This window comes from Carassius carassius, chromosome 9 (assembly GCF_963082965.1).
Source record: "Carassius carassius chromosome 9, fCarCar2.1, whole genome shotgun sequence".
Classification (NCBI taxonomy): Eukaryota; Metazoa; Chordata; class Actinopteri; order Cypriniformes; family Cyprinidae; genus Carassius; species Carassius carassius.
In genome coordinates, this window is record NC_081763.1 from 8,820,066 (window position 1) to 8,838,429 (window position 18,364).

General features: G+C 37.0%; 1 protein-coding gene across 1 annotated transcript; it reads right to left on the reverse strand.

The window, feature by feature from the left end:
• Nucleotides 1–885: 885 nt before the first annotated feature.
• slc25a17l (solute carrier family 25 member 17-like) lies at nucleotides 886–10,956 on the reverse strand. Its single transcript, XM_059557605.1, has 9 exons — nucleotides 10,758–10,956; nucleotides 10,595–10,655; nucleotides 9,620–9,686; nucleotides 9,303–9,451; nucleotides 8,730–8,846; nucleotides 7,848–7,993; nucleotides 7,678–7,773; nucleotides 7,491–7,573; nucleotides 886–2,287 (listed from the first exon to the last, which is right to left on the reverse strand). Exons 1-9 carry the CDS (start codon nucleotides 10,824–10,826, stop codon nucleotides 2,140–2,142), a joined length of 936 nt encoding a protein of 311 aa, XP_059413588.1. The 5' UTR covers nucleotides 10,827–10,956; the 3' UTR covers nucleotides 886–2,139.
• Between the last annotated feature and the right edge of the window lie 7,408 nt (nucleotides 10,957–18,364).

The window sequence follows — 18,364 nt, forward strand, 5'->3', positions numbered from 1 at the left end:
AAGGCATAGTTCAGCCAAAAAAATAATAATTCTCATTTGTCTCTTCATATGTCCAAAAATGTTAGCACTATTTTTCCTGTCATTGAACAGATTTATGGGATGTTATTTAAGAAGTGCATTGATTGCATAAAGTAGTCAGTTCCTAATTAGATTGATAAATTAAAATAGTTCAATCATGGTTAAATGAATTGAAATCATGAAATCAGTGCATTCTGGGATTGCTTTATTCACTAGCGTCTGGAAAAGAGCTGTGATGTTTGATTGACTGTGGAATGGTTAAGTGAGATGTTTTCATGTCTGTTTATTCTGTAGAATGAGTATAACTGCTGGAAGCCAACAGTCTTTATGAATTTCTGCAACGATTTCTTGTCCTTCGTCGAATCAGTCGTCAAAGAGGACGACCCGAGGTGAGAGGGTTGCAGGAATAGTCCCTGTTCACTTTCTCAATACATTTTCAAGGTCTAGTTTTGAACATTTCATCCGTGCATGCTGTGAAATATTTGTTGTTTGCCATTTAATACATACTTGCCACAATCAAATCATTCCCTGATTGAACATCACCATCTTATCAGAGATTGTGACTGATGTTTTTCAGACTGGTGTATCTGTTCACATGGGATCCACACAGAGACTCTCAGTATAACTTCTTACCAGAGTGCTACATAAAGGACACCAGGAGCCACTGACATTGTTCCCTCGTTTTAATTCAATTGTATAAAAAACAACTTATTTTTTTTCAATCATTGCCACAAGGGAACAAATTAGTACATGGCGAAGGAAATGAATTAAGACATGTGCATAATATCTTTTTTCTCAAATCATGTGCATGACTCTGTACTTTAGGGTATCTGTTAAATCAACTCAGAAAAATTACTGCTGATAGGATTTCTTTCATAGCTTTTATTAAAATTCATTTAGACATGCCATAAAGTACAGTGCAGTTTAATAACAGAGGCTATACAAATGAAAGTACAAAATATGTGCTGTAAATTGTGAAAAAGAAACAAGTACAAAGTCTTAGCTGCAATTTCATGATGTAAACGCTTTTAGTTTTTAATATATTTACTGTATATGCTCCACAAGACAAACCAGTTTCATTGACACACAACAGGTGAGACTTCAGTTTCTCTCCAAAAAAGACATGATTTAAGGCAAGTATGGGGTGAATAAATCAACTTTGACCTCAAGCTCGTTTACGAGGAGATGTGCACTTTTAAATGCCTTTCATGAATGCTAAAAGTGACTGAACAAAACTCATGCTCAATTAAACTGGGAGAGATGTTAAAGTGCAACCATAAAGGAAAAACATCGGTTACATTGGTGCTTCTCAGCCGGTTTTCCTCCAGGGCTCAGATTTTACATCGGACATCAAGTAATGCCAAAATTGTACAAAAGTAAACAAAAACAGGCTTTCAGTTCTATTTCAGTAACATTGATGTGGAGGATCAGTGAGATGGCATGCAGAAGTACTGATCGCTCCCAGATTTTCTCCTTTTATAATACTGATGTTAAAACAAATTTGTTTGGCTGGTTTGTCACGTGACATAGCAGCACATAAGGCTCTACTGGATTGTGCCAAATGTATATAAGACTGACTTTCCTGTGAAGCACAAAGAATTCTCTGAAGAATGTTCACACTGCTCTTTTATATTAAAAGTACACCATAAAAGTAGTACATAAAACATGTGAGCCATGTAGCTTTCTGAAGTCATAGAAAAGCTTTATGTGAGGAACGGATTAAAATGTTCATTACTGATTGAAGCTGTTGGGTTTAACGATCTCCTTTAAGTTCGGGAACACTCATAACCAACCTCATGATTTGCATTGGGTTAAAATGCTAGACTCTATGTTGCATATTTTGACTTATGGCTTTTAAGAAGTTTTACAACATTAACCAAGTTTCTGATATTAAGACATAATAACAATGTAAAGTTTTTAAAAGAAATATGTTAAAAACAGGATAATAAATGTTTTTCGTTTGTTTGCTTTAAACTGAACTGTGTTGTGGCAGGACTGAAACCGTGGCCAGATTAACCCATGTAAGCGTAGCAGTGGCTACTGGGATGTGTGGAGCTCCTCTTGAGGGCGTGGATTAGAGGTAGTCACTAATTAGCGCACGTGGTGAAGGCTAACCGTATCTCAGTGCTTGAGTTTCTTTTGGAGGCCCATGAGTTTGAACGTGGCGGCAGTGATCTTTTCATACACCACGAACATGAGGGCCGCCGTCAGCACGGTCTGCAGCAGCTTCGCCTCTAGACCTTTATACAAACCCAAGAGCCCATGTCTCCTGTCACACAGAGGACACAAGCTGAGCAAAACAACAGATAGACAGACAGATGGATGACAGACAGAGAGACAGACAGACCGACAGACATACGATAGACAGACAGATAGACGATAGACAGACAGACATACGATAGATAGACAGACAGACGATAGACAGACAGACGACAGACAGACGACAGATGATAGACAGATAGATGACAGACAGACGACAGACAGACGATAGATGATAGACAGATAGATGATAGACAGACAGACAGACGACAGACAATAGACAGAGAGACGATAGACAGACAGACGATAGATGATAGACAGATAGATGATAGACCGACAGACAGACGACAGACAGACGATAGACAGAGATGATAGACAGACAGACGATAGATGATAGACAGACAGACAACAGACAGACAGACGACAGACAGACGATAGATGATAGACAGAGAGACCATAGACAGACAGACGACAGACGATAGATGATAGACAGATAGACGATAGACAGACAGACTGTTAATAACTGGAATCTTTTCTGGGAGCGTCCTAGGCTGTTTCGTGCTGATGGATTACACCCCAGCAGAATCGGAGCGGAGCTGCTCTCTAACAACATCTCCAGGACACTTCGCTCCATGTGACTAGTAAGACAATTCTCTAATAACTATTATGATGAGTTTTGTTCCATCCGCTTAAATGATAAAAGTACTTGTGCTGTAAAAACTATTAAGACTGTGTCTGTTCCCTGAATAGTGAGGTCAAAATATAATGTAGGATCTAGAAAAAATCTTATCGTAATTAAACCAGAAAAATGTAAAGTAAATGAACAAAAACAATTTTTAAAGTTTGGGCTCATAAATATTAGATCACTCACACCCAAAGCAGTTATTGTAAATGAAATGATCACAGAAAATAGTTTTGATGTACTCTGCTTGACTGAAACCTGGCTAAAACCAAATGATTATTTTGGTCTAAATGAGTCTACTCCACCAAACTACTGTTATAAGCATGAGCCCCGTCAGACTGGTCGTGGCGGAGGTGTTGCAACAATATATAGTGATATTCTCAATGTTACCCAGAAAACAGGATACAGGTTTAACTCTTTTGAAATACTTCTGCTAAATGTTACACTGTCAGACATGCAAAAGAAATCTAATGTATCTCTTGCTCTGGCTACTGTGTATAGACCACCAGGGCTATATACAGAATTCCTAAAAGAATTTGCAGATTTCCTCTCAGACCTTCTGGTTACAGTTGATAAGGCGCTAATCATGGGAGATTTTAATATTCACGTTGATAAAGCAAATGATACATTTGGTACAAATGGTACTTGCGTTTACTGACCTAATAAACTCCTTTGGAGTCAAGCAAAATGTCACCGGGCCCACTCATCATTTTAATCATACATTAGATCTAATTATATCGCATGGAATCGATCTTACTGCTATAGATATTGTACCCCAATGTGATGATATTACAGACCATTTCCTTGTATCGTGCATGCTGCGTATAACTGATATTAACTATATGTCTCAGCGTTACCGTCTGGGCAGAACTATTGTTCCAGCCACCAAAGACAGATTCGCAAATAACCTGCCTGATCTATCTCAACTGCTATTTGTACCCAAAAATACACATGAATTAGACGAAATTACTGACAACATGGGCACTATTTTCTCTAATACATTAGAAGCTGTTGCCCCCATCAAATTGAAAAAGGTTAGAGAAAAACGTACTGTGCCATGGTATAACAGTAATACTCACTCTCTCAAGAAAGTAACTCGTAGTCTTGAACGCAAATGGAGAAAAACTAACTTGGAAGTTTTTAAAATTGCATGGAAACACAGTATGTCCAGCTATAGACAGGCTCTAAAAACTGCTAGGGCAGAGCATATCCACAAACTCATTGAAAATAACCAAAACAATCCAAGGTTTTTATTTAGCACAGTGGCTAAATTAACAAATTACCAGACGCCACCTGATTCAAATATTCCACCAACGTTAAATAGTAATGACTTTATGAATTTCTTCACTGATAAAATAGATAACATTAGAAATACAATAGTGAATGTAGATTCTACAGCGTCTAACACTTCAGTTTCATCCATTGCACCCAAAGATAAACTGCAGTGCTTTACAAATATAGGACAGGAAGAGCTAAATAAACTTATCACTGTATCTAAACCAACAACATGTTTATTAGATCCTGTACCCACTAAATTACTAAAAGAGCTGTTACCTGTAGCCGAAGAACCGCTTCTCAATATCATTAACTCGTCGTTATCTTTAGGTCACGTCCCAAAACCATTCAAGCTGGCGGTTATCAAGCCTCTTATTAAGAAACCAAAACTAGATCCTAGTGTACTGGCAAATTATAGGCCTATTTCAAATCTTCCATTTATGTCTAAAATTTTAGAAAAAGTTGTGTCTGCTCAATTGAGCACCTTCCTGCATAAAAATGATCTGTATGAAGAATTTCAGTCAGGTTTTAGGCCCCACCATAGCACAGAAACTGCACTTGTTAAAATTACAAATGACCTGCTTCTTGCGTCAGATCAAGGCTGCATCTCATTTCTAGTCTTACTTGATCTTAGTGCTGCGTTCGACACCATAGATCATGACATACTCATAGATCGATTACAAAACTATACAGGTATTCAAGGGCAGGCTCTAAGATGGTTTAGATCCTACCTGTCCGATCGCTACCATTTTGTTTACTTAAATGGGGTGTCATCTCATTTATCATCAGTAAAATATGGAGTGCCACAAGGATCCGTCCTAGGTCCCCTTCTATTTTCAATATACATGTTGCCCCTTGGTAATATTATTAGAAAATACGGAATTAGCTTCCACTGTTATGCTGATGATACTCAGCTATATATTTCAACGAGACCAGATGAAACTTCCCAATTATCTAAGCTAACAGAGTGTGTTAAAAATGTAAAAGATTGGATGACAAATAATTTTCTCCAATTAAATTCGGATAAGACAGAGATATTAATTATTGGACCAAAAAACACCACACAGAATCTTGTAGATTACAATCTGCAACTAGACGGATGTACTGTTACTTCCTCTACAGTCAGAAATCTGGGTGTTATATTAGACAGCAATTTGTCTTTTGAAAATCATATTTCCAATGTTACAAAAACCGCATTCTTCCATCTTAGAAACATTGCCAAGCTACGAAACATGTTATCTGTTTCTGATGCAGAAAAGCTAGTTCATGCTTTTATGACCTCTAGACTGGACTATTGTAATGGACTTCTAGGTGGTTGTCCTGCTTCGTCAATAAACAAGCTACAGGTAGTCCAAAATGCAGCAGCTAGAGTCCTTACCAGGTCAAGAAAATATGATCATATTACCCCAATTTTACAGTCTCTGCACTGGCTACCACTGGTTCTGTTTAAATCTAGATTAAAAACGCATCTCTTTCGCCAAGCATTCGAATAATGTATCTCTTAAATTGTGAGTGTAGTTGCATCTGCATTTTTATTCTTTAGCTTGGGTTAAACTAATTTTACTTTGTTGGATCAGCAGCTATGCTAATGATGTCTCTATTTTGTTTCTATGTTTTGCCACGGGATTTACATCCCGTGGTAACTAGGATTTACACAAGCTGCAGTCTGGATCCAGAACACCTGAGAAGAGATGATGCTGACCCTCAGAGGACCCCAGATGATCCTAACCTTGAATCAACAAACAGAACTAACAATTATTGCTACATGTGTGACTGCATCATATAATTACTATTAATTAATAATATTGATAGTTCATCATCTAGCTGACTACGTCTTGTATTATTATTATTATTTTTATTTTTCTAAAATCCTGTCAAAACGTGCACAAACTACTAGCTACTACTAAATATTGTAGAAACAATTTTCTGTAAAGTTGCTTTGTAACGATTTGTATTGTAAAAAGCGCTATACAAATAAACTTGAATTGAATTGAAACAGACGACAGACAGACGATAGATGATAGACAGACAGACGATAGATGATAGACAGAGAGACCATAGACAGACAGACGACAGATGATAGACAGACAGATGATAGACAGACGATAGATGATAGACAGACAGACAACAGACAGACGATAGATGATAGACAGACAGACGACAGACAGACGATAGATGATAGACAGACAGATAGATGATAGACAGACAGACGACAGACAGACAGACAGACGATAGACAGACAGACGACAGACAGACGATAGATGATAGACAGACAGATAGATGATAGACAGACAGACAGACAGACGATAGACAGACAGACGACAGACAGACGATAGATGATAGACAGACAGATAGATGATAGACAGACAGACGACAGACAGACAGACAGACAGACGATAGATGATAGACAGAGACGACAGACAGACGATAGATGATAGACAGACAGATAGATGATAGACAGACAGACGACAGACAGACAGACGATAGATGATAGACAGAGACGACAGACAGACAGACGATAGACATGATAGACAGACAGATGATAGACAGACAGACAGATGATCGATAGACAGACAGACGATAGATGATAGACACAGACAGACGATCGATAGACGATAGATGACAGACAGACGATAGATGATAGACACAGACAGACGATCGATAGACGATAGATGACAGACAGACGATAGATGATAGACAGACAGACGATAGACAGACAGACGATAGATGATAGACAGACAGACGATAGACAGACAGACAGACGATAGATGATAGACAGACAGACGATAGATGATAGATAGACAGACAGACGATCGATGATAGACAGACAGACGATCGATGATAGACAGACAGACGATCGATGATAGACAGACAGACGATCGATGATAGACAGACAGACGATCGATGATAGACAGACAGACGATCGATGATAGACAGACAGATGATCGATGATAGACAGACAGACGATCGATGATAGACAGACAGACGATCGATGATAGACAGACAGACGATCGATGATAGACAGACAGACGATCGATGATAGACAGACAGACGATAGACAGACAGACGATAGACAGACGATAGACAGACAGACGATAGACAGACAGACGATAGACAGACGATAGACAGACAGACGATAGACAGACAGACGATAGACAGACGATAGACAGACAGACGATAGACAGACAGACGATAGACAGACAGACAGACGATCGATGATAGACAGATAGACGATAAACAGACAGATAGATCTTACTTGATCCGGTCCATCAGCAAAGAAACCACGTTCCTCAGGCTGCCCACTAGACCCCCTTTACCGTCTGATTTATACTGGCCAAACTGCAGAGGAAGCAATTGGAAATATTACCAAACCCTGCCTATTGCAATCGGTCAAGTGTATTATATGATGCAATGGTTTACTGCGATCATAATGATGATATTACCCTCAGAATGGCCTGAACCGTCTGCAGAGGGTACGTTGCAGATGTTGCAATAGCCTTAGCGATGGCTCCGATGAGAAAGATCTCAAATGATGATATCTGCCCATAAATATGACACATTCGAGTTATTTCACATATTCACAAATGAATGGTGCCAGTTTTCTGTCCCTCACCTTCCTGCCTCCACGTGCTGCTCTTCGTTTCATGGCCTCGTAGAACATGAACTGCACAGCGGGGTTGAACACCAGCACGAGAGACGGTAGCGTCCCGTTCCACAGCGTTCCCACTCCCTCACTCGCTATTATCTGGGAGAAGGCATCTTTGAGACGAAAACAACAAGATGACTTGATTTACTGAAAACAACACAGGCTATTATTTTAATAAGGTGCAGTCACATTGGCTCTAGTTTGGTGAATTTAGAGTCATTCCACACAATCAGGAAATTCATGTGAGAGCTAAATACTTCCTAACGCAGATTTCGCAACAAGTTCAAGCTGAGTTCATGTGACTCACATCAGACCAAAAGAAAGCATCTTGTTTTGAACTGAAAGGTTTTTGCCCATGAAATTCGACTAAAGAGACCTCACCTCTGTTATCGTTTTATAACACTGATATTTTTGAATTCTTCATTCTAATAGCTTGACACACATTTTAAAATTATCAATTAACTTTTATTATTTTAAAAGGAAATTCATTTTCCTGACCACATTACAGCCACATTCAGACGCTTTTGAACCATCCAATGAAGCTTGTGCTGTTTCTGAGCAAGATACTTAATCAGGGGCATAAGTACTGCAGTTCTACACAAGGGACGAAAAATGATGAAAAATGTCTTGTACATGAGGAAATCATGGAATAACTGACCACAGACTACTGAATTATTGAAAATTAATCCATACCTACACGGTAATGACCACTCATCATTACCATCTCAGCATTAACTTTCCAACCCGAACGCTGTTGATTTTAAACATGCTTTACTCCTAAATGACTCGAATGAGTGAGGTTAAGAGTTGATACCTCATGAGATAAATGAGTGTGTGAGCGGTTCTGACCAAATATTCCCTTATAGTGGGTCTGATGGAGCTCTTCGTTCCTGAACTTTGCGCCCTGGAGCTTCAGTCGTGTGTTCACCACCCACATGGGAGTCGTCAGGAGCACATTGACAGCTCCTAAATTAAATTAAACAAGAAGAAATGAGTGGACATTATCATCTCGATGACAGATCTTGTGTTAATTGCTTACAGGTAAAGTCATTTTTTGTTATGTTGAAATAAAAGTAATTGGGGTTGTTTTTGTTAACTAAAACTATTAAAACATCAGAGAATTAGTCTGATGAAAAAGACTATTTTACATCAACACCACAGTCATTTATTATACTCAGCAACACTTTCAGTGCGTCATGCATCATTACACCATTTTTGCATCATTGCACAGTGCACAAAACTTTCCAGTTTCGGATTTCAATCCGATTAAGTGTTTATATGTCCTGTAAGGTTTATCCCACCCATCTTAACCCCACTGAAATGTCATTTGGTTTAGGTTTACATGGAGCATTTTCATTCAGACTGCACCAAATACAATGCTCCATGTAAACACTCCTGCTGTTCAGCTCAAATGTTCAGCACCTGATATGAAGCCCATGAGCAAATCTTTGGCAGGCTTGGACCGGTCCGAGACCATCACTCTCTTCAATGTGTTGAATGTGTAGAAGTACACAAAGTTAGAGCAGCACAGGCTAGAAATGACTGGAAACCAGCCACGATACAGAGACAATCTAAAACGCAATCAAACGGCATCGTGAAAACAAATCCATTTCACTATATGCATTGTTTTCAAATCCGACGTGTAATATCAATTGTTGAGTAGTGCCATTTTAACAATACATATGCATGGCATTTACAATATAATAAGTGAGTGAGTGGTTTTGAAATCAGTAACTCACATGCCCTCCTCCTTCGCTATCTCAGCCAGAATGATGGGGGTGGACTGGGACTTTCGGTTTTCATCCACTGAAACAAATGAAAAATGACTCTCCCATGTGTCCTGCAGTGTTACATGCTATGCTTCATCTAAAACCATGACCTATGACCTTATATTAAGTGACAGACTACATGCAACATTCATACTTCTCCCAGTAAAGCCTTACATATGAAATAATAGCCACAAATGTATTTTCTACACCAATGAATAGCTACAGTAACTGCGCGTGACCTTTCCAATGTGTAATGCGCAAATTTGAGCTAGTGCAAGATGTGCATTTGTGATTACAAAGTATATAAATTTTGTTTAGTTTTTTAAGAAAATGCTAGAAAAACCCTTATTCCTCGGCTGGGATCGTGTACAGCCCTTTGAAGCTGCACTGAAACTGCAATTTGGACCTTTAACCCGTTGGTCTCCATTGAAATCCACTATAAGGAGAAAAATCCTGGAAGGTTTTCCTCAAAAACCTTCATTTCTTTGCGACTGAAGACAGACAGACATCTTGGGTGACACGGAGAAGAGTAAATGATCAGGAAATCTTTATTCTGGAGGGAACTAATTCAGGTTTTTCAGTAAAGTTTTGGTCATGTTGAAGATTTAGAGGCCTTGGAAATATGCAATCTGCGTTCAATGAATTTTTGATAAAAGACTCAATGTCTGAAACAAAATGTCTGAAGATCAATATATAGAGCTCGTATGCACATTTCCAAGCTGATTAAATATGTCAAAGAACAGCATAACTAAAATGTTTGTTTCTTTTTTCACTAAAAAAACTGCAATGTCATTACTATTTAATTCATTTTCTTTTAGAATCATTTTGTTCATTTGTTTTCATAACTGTAACGTTACAGTATATTTAAAAAAAAACAATAACAACACACAAGTAAATCTATATCAAATACAATGTTCCAGTACATACTCCATAACAGTAACTCACCCTGCAGTCTGATCCTGGCTGTGTCCAGAGGGAAAAACACCGTCATTGCTGTAACACTGCCCTAAAACACAGTTGAACGAACACACCTGGATTTAGGATATCATCACGTAACAAACTCAATCAAAACGGGCACCAGTTGTTGTTAGGGCAGGTATCTGCTCACCATTGCACCTGCCACAGCGTGCACCAGTGTTTCATATGACAGCAGGACTGCCCCGCTGCTGTCGGACATCTCTCTGTCTAAGACTGAAAACCTGGTTAGTGCGTCTTTACTTCACACGAAGTCCCAAAGAATGATTCCCGGACTAATACATATTCATTACGTGCAGAGTCACAACTTCCGCGTGAGTGGAGGATCTGTTTGTGCTGATAACTCTAGACTGCGCGGCTCTGTAGCGCCTCTAGCGGCCGGATGATGCACGAGCATCGGTCTCGACATTACTCTACATCTACTGTACGCACACAATCTATTCCTGTGACGCAAAGCTGAGTTTTCAGCATCTTTACTCCAGTCTTCAGTGTCACATGATCTTTCAGAAATCATTCTAACATTCTGATTTGCTGCTCAAAAAAACATTTCTTATCTGAATACAGATCAATCCAAAAAAAAAAAAACTGATCGGAGGATATATGATTATTGACACTAAGTGATCTTAACATTTCGAAGGGATTTGCTTCAGGACCCAAACTGTACACTGCACAACATTTGATGGTGACCCAACATAAACGAAAGGGAGAGAGAAAAAGAAAAAAAAGTAAAGTCAGTAAGTTAAAGACTGTGGTATCAAATCTTCATCCATTATAATTTGTTACAGTTTAATATAAGATGTTATTATAATATTAAGATAATACTCATTTATTCAATTACTGTACCACAATATTCCATTACTGTGATGTTCATTTCATTATTATTAATTTAAAAAAAAAAGTTTCTGTATATGTACACTTGTCACGTTTATGAACTTTTGGTTTCCTTATTTGGTCCTCTTCCTCTTCTTGTTTTAGTTAATTGATTGATCCTCACCTGTCCCCAGTTCCCTCATCACCTGTGTGTTTAAATACCTGGTCTGTTTAGTTCTCCCTTGTCCGTGATTGTCGATGTTTAGCGTTGTTAATGTGTCAAAGCTATATCTGTATGTTAATGCTAAATGTAATCTTAGTCTGTATTCTCCGTCGTCTTCAGTAAACTCCTTATTTGTAGTGATGGCAAAATCGAGGCCTCGTGAACCAATGAAACAGTTGAACCAAATGTGCAGTGCCATATTGTTTCGAGGCTTCGAATCAATCCGACACCCGTCTCAACGGTGACACCTAGTGGTCACTTGCAGGTGTTGATCTGAAACAACCTTGACGAGCCATTAAAAAAATGTGTTGTTTTTTAATTATTATAATGTTCTAATATGTGAAGCTTGTAACCTATAGGCTCCTCACTGTGCATAATGTTATTTTGGTCATGAAAAATGAATATTAATAAAAGAAATCAAGCCACAATGTCTCACTCTTTTAGAGATTTTTATTCAAAAATATTAATTTATCTGCTGTGGAAGGACTTAGCCTACTTCTTTTTTTACAGATAATTTCTCCAGCCTTTGAAAAAATCCTCTCACAAGGGACACTTGTTGCTGGCATACAAAGATATTTTTTTGCAAGGACATACAAATGAGGAAAGATTACTGCTCTCTCTTTCCAGTAAGTTAGTGGATCATGAGTTCTGGGCAAATACGCATCGTTGATGTATTTTTTCACTTCCACTGTGGCATCAGCTGTAGCATTGTGTATCATCTTGGTTTGATGGATGCGAGTATCAAAAAGTTCCCATAAACTGTCCTGTGTTTCTACTGGTGTTGATGTTGATGGTGATGATGATGATGATGATGGGTGTGATGTTGACATTTCTGGGTCTGAATAAAAATGAAAACAGCAATTAGTAACAAATCCTAAACTGACGGCATATATGAAGGATATATTATATTACATGATTCAGATTACATAACATAACACAGACTGAAACTGCTCACCAGGATTTGTGTTTGAACGCATCAGTGAAGCACACTCCAGTGTGATATGCTTTTCAGCTTCCTGGGCTTTGGCAGCATTTCCAAATGCCACATTTTTGAACCTTGGGTCCAGCAGTGTAGCCAGTGCCAAGGCTCTAAAACTCTCATAACCTCCACATCTGGAGTGCAGACCTTCTTGCAGATGTGAGCCTATGAGCCACAACAGGAGAAACACATATTTATAATAATGACAATAATATGACAGTTATGGCCAATCACATGGGTAGTATGGTCATTGTGGCCTACCTAATTGAACAGTTGATTCCCGCGTTGCATTTCATTTTTTCTGTGCAAGCTTGTGCTGCAACATCCTGTACAGTGGTATAAGCTTTGAAGCAGACACTCTCTTTTCCTCTGACATCTCTGTTGTTGCGAGTTTGAATGGTTGCAGTATTGACAATGATTGTTCAATAATGTCATAATCAATACTTGTCAGGGGAGCAGTATCATTGTTTAAGTTGGAAAGTGCAGCAGCCACTGGTTCACGTTGGTCATACAAGCGCTGTAGCATGTCAAATGTGCTGTTCCATCTCGTGCCAACCTCCTGTATCAGTTTCAGAGTTGGTCTTCCCATCAAGCTCTGCATCTCCACAAGCTTGTCCTTTGCTTTGCAGCTGGATCTGAACAACCCCACTATCTTTCTGGCCTTCTGGCGTATTTCATTGATGACTGGGGTTTGATCTAGTGCCTTTTTCACAATCAAATTTAAAGTATGAGCAAAACATGGGACATGGCGAAGGTGGAGTAGCTGGGCACTTAGGATCATGTTAGATGCATTGTCAGTCACCATGCACTGAACTTTGGAGGTTATTCCCCACTCAGCTATTAGCAAGGCTTTAGCCTCCATGAGATGCTGGGCTGTGTGGGTTTGGTAAAACCTCCTTACACCCAGTACAACAGTTGCCATTTTTGCCTCTGGTGTTATGTAATGGCAAGTCACACCAAGATATCCATCCATATTAATGGAGGACCACATGTCAGCTGTAAGGCTAACAAATTCGGCCTTTTGTAGGTCCTCCATTGTCTTCTCCTTGGCTTTGTTGTACTTTTCGCTGACCATTATTTTAAGCACCTTCCGGGATGGGAGGACATAGCTTGGATCAAGCTTGTTCACAAATGCCCTGAATCCCTCATCGTCCACGATGGTGAAGGGCTGCAGATCCTTCACCACCATGTTTATAAGAGCCTCATCCAATTCCCTCTGTCTGACTTTTAAAAGAGAAGACAAAACATACTTTCAGACAAATACATTGGAAAAATACAGCTTCAATTAGTGCACATCTATTAAAAGTATAGCCTACTGGTTCATTATTTGGAAACCTTCCAGTGTTTATAATCAGTGCTTTATATAACTTATAAACTTTATAAACAGTGTCCCAAAAGGTTGTAATTATATTTCAATTATAATTATATCCCAAACAATGCATACCTTGCTTAGATGGCCCAGCAGTGTCAGTAGCAGGCCTAGGTACAGGGGGAATGCCATCCTCTGCACCCTGCAAAATGGCAGGATGAGTGCTCCTCAAATGGCGCATCATGGATGATGTATTGTTGCAGTAGGCTAGCTGCCGATCACAATACACACATCTCACTTTATTTGGGGTTTCTAAATGGAAATGCTCCCACACCACAGATGTACGGCATCTCTTCTGGGGAGCTTCCATTTTATCTATCTATCCAAATCTATCTATCTATATATGAATCGATCTATGTATCTAGATATGTATCTATAATCTATGTATCTATATATGTATCTATCTATTAATCTAGCTGTCTATATATATTTATATCTATGTATCTATTAATGTGTCACTATATGTATACTCTGTCTGTCTCTAGCCTCTCAGTCAATGTGTTGTGTAAATTTAAATGTAAGTCTAAATTGCCTATAACTAATCAAATCGCACTATGTCACTATATCACCAAAAATTCGCTATCTCAAAGTCAAACTCCTCTCACAAAAACCCACGAGGTCAAAATGCGTTTATTTCACTTTTATACAGATGTGCGATTGTGTGGTCTGTTCCCGACCGTTCCAATCAAACGCTGATTCGGCGGACCACACCTGATGAAACAATTAGTGAAACACTTCGAGGCTTCGTTTGGTCATAGTCACGTGACATGGGTGTTTCGAATCACGCTTCGGATCAGTGTTTCGACACATCTGCGCTTCGAAGCGCAAAAAATTATACAGGAAATTATAAGACTTTCTGGAAAGTGTAATATAGATCAAGAAAATAAAAATAAATTACTACAACTACAATTAGATTTAGATAAAATATATGAATATAAAGCAAAGGGTGCCTTCATAAGATTAATTTTATAAATATTTTCAAAATTGAATTATCCCCGTTTTTGTTAGCTGTATTTTGAGAAGCGATACAACAAGGTTATTTACCCAATTCACTGAGACAAGGTTTGATAACTTTATTACCAAAGCCCAATAAGGACATTTTATTTGTAGAGAATTGGCGTCCCATTACGCTAATCAATAATGATGCAAAAATTTTTGCACAAATATTTGCAGAAAGATTGAAGAACTGTCTTGATCCCATAATTGATGAATGTCAATCAGGGTTTATGAAAGGTCGTCACATTTGTAATAATATTAGGCTCATTTTGGATTTAATCGACTACAATGAATTTATTACAGATAATAGTTTTGTTTTATTTGTTGATTTCTTTAAAGCGTTTGATACTATCGATCATAACTTTATGTTGGAGACCTTAAATTATTTTGGTTTTGGAGTATACTTTAAAAAAGCTATTAAAACACTGTACAATGACTGTAACAGCTCAGTTAAGTTATCATATGGAACGTCATCAAGGTTTAAAATTAATAGAGGTATACGACAAGGCTGTCCCATTTCACCGTTTCTTTTCTTACTGGTAACACAAACCATGGCCATACATATTAAAAGAGATACATTTTGTGGTATTAGATTTTTGGAGAAAGAGTTAAAATGCTCTCAATTAGCGGACGACACTGCTATTTTTTTAAAAAGTGAAACTGAAGTTAAAAAAGCTATTGAGTGCCTTAATGTTTTCTCTTCTGTATCTGGTTTATGTTTAAACATTAAAAAATGTGTGTTATTCCCCTTGAAAACATGTAATCATAATAACATTTTTGGTATTCCAGTAAAGGAGTTAGTAGATTATTTAGGTATTAAGATCTGTAAAGACCAAAAAGAGAGAAATCATTTAAATTTTACACCAATTATAAGGAAAATTAAACAAAAATTTAATTCATGGTTAATGAGAGATCTCTCATTAAAAGGAAGAATATTATTATCCAAAACTGAAGGATTGTCACGCTTGGTATATACAGCTCTTGCATTAGATGTTCCACAATCAATTATAAAAGAGGTGGATACTGTTTTGTTCAATTTCATTTGGAAGAACAGACCTCATTATTTAAAAAAAACTGTTTTATGCAATCCAATTGAGGATGGTGGTCTAAATGTACTTGACTTTAATACTGCTAATTGCGTATTTAAAAATAAGTGGATAAAGAACTACTTTAACTCTAAAGGCAAAATTTGGAATATCATCCCTGAGTTCATTTTTGATAAGCTGGGGGGCTTAGAATTTTTTTTGAGGTGTAATTTTGACGTAAATAAGATTCCGATAAAGCTTTCTTCTTTTCATAAACAGGTTTTTCTATTATGGATGCTCATTTTTAAGCATAATTTTTCTCCACACAAATCTGTGATTTGGAACAACAAATATATTACATTTAAAAATAAATCTTTATTTTACAGAAATTGGTACAATAACGATATAATTTTGGTCAGACAGTTATTTAAGAATAATGGACATCTTTTTAATTACTGTGAATTCCTTGACTATTATAAGATCCCTGTAGCGGCTAAGGAGTTTGCAGTGGTTTTTGATGCCATTCCTAGTGGCCTTATTCAACTTTTATCAGGCAATATATCTTCCGAAGCTATCCCCATATATACTACTAATCAGTTAAGTATTGATGGCGTGAAAATTATAGATAAAAAGTTTAATAACTTTTATATTAGAGAATTATGTAGGATTACGTTATTGCCTAAATGCAAACCTTTTTGGAACTCAATGTATTATCAGATTGATTGGAAAGAGGTCTGGAACTTACCCAGTAAATACTGTCTGACCAATAAAGTTAAAGAAATTACATATAAGATTATTCACTTGATTTATCCAGTGAGACAAGTAGTCTCAAGATTTTTTAGAGACATGGAAACTACATGTAACTTTTGTAATACAGAAGAAGAATCAATAAAACACTTATTCTTTGAATGTGTATTTACCCAACTGTTTTGGATTGATGTTGAATATCTGATATTTAAATTCACAAAATTAAAAATTCAACTATCTGGTAAAGATATATTTTTGTTGTACAAAAATAAGAGTGTGGAACAAAATTTTGTTGTTAACTTAATAATTATGTATGGAAAATACCATATACATAAGCAGAAATGGACAAATAATAAACCTAACATTATATTATTTAAAATTGAGCTTAAACATTATATTGAAGCCCTAAAAGATGTTAGAAATAAAAAAGCGAAACAGATGTATACAATTTTTGAATCCTTTTCTTTGTAATTTTTTTATTTTTTCCCGTGTTATTTTTTTATTTTATTTTAATTTTATTGTTTCTTTGATGCTATTATGATTGTAATAGATAATAATACATTATGTTTCCTCTGTATATGTATATTGTTATGCAATAAAAAAAAAAAAAAAAAAAAAAAAAAAAAAAAAAAAACATCTGCGCTTCGGGATCTCGCAAAGCTTCGGAACGACTGTTTCGCTTCAGCCATCCTTACTTATTTGTTCCAGATCCTCGTCCTTCCTTTTGTTTTACGTTTAGCACTACCTCAACCTGTAACAACACTAAGCTTTGGCAATATTGTTTCATTTACATTCATTCCAATAAAGCAATACTAAATTGAATTGAGAGAAAGAGAGAGCGAGAGAGAGAAATATTACCAGAGACTGCATATGCTAAACAATATGAATGATTATTAACATGACAGATTGAATTGGAAAACTGAGAGTTTACCTGTGAAACAAAAACAGAATAATAGAATATAAAATATAATTTGATGTGTGTGTGGGTGTACTGTATATATATGTATATAAATATGTGTGTCATTTCTGAGATTCACTAACATTTCAACTTGGAATTATTTTATTTCATTTTTTTCAGACTGAGACACAAATTTATGGTCTGTACACAAATAAATGCTTACATTACTTATTGTCATTTATTAACACAATATATTACTCTGTGTATTTTCAATACACATTGCATCATTTGACATGTTGATCATAATCTTTGTGTAAGTGTGTATATATGCCTATATTCATAACACTTACTTGTTGCTCTGAAATGAAAAATTGCACTTTGCACTCAAAAAAAGTATAAGACCTGGTAGCACATGGTGTACACTTATAGTGCTGCTCTTAACAACACATAAACTGTTTGTTAGAGAAGAAGTGGCATATCAGTACAATAATAGAACAAAGACAATGATATGTTCTCAAACAGTAACTTTCATGACTAATAAAACCATGTAATGAAACACTTTTTCAAGATCTGAAACGATCAAATAAAAACTAAGAGAGAGCAAATAGCTGTCCCTGTTTATATCTTTGATGGTAAGCAGTAACAGCTCACTCTGGACTTTAGTTTATGACCGTGATATTGGTGTCGTGTCCA

Bases quoted from the DNA above. Each gene is read 5' to 3' on its own strand.
- slc25a17l (XM_059557605.1), bottom strand. From the start codon at position 10,826: ATGTCCGACAGCAGCGGGGCAGTCCTGCTGTCATATGAAACACTGGTG. The intron at 9,452-9,619 runs GTGAGTTACTGA...ATTGCGTTTTAG, and splicing joins ATAGCGAAGGAGGAGGGCAT to ATTGTCTCTGTATCGTGGCT. The intron at 7,574-7,677 runs GTAATATCATCA...CTTCCTCTGCAG, and splicing joins CGGTTCAGGCCATTCTGAGG to TTTGGCCAGTATAAATCAGA.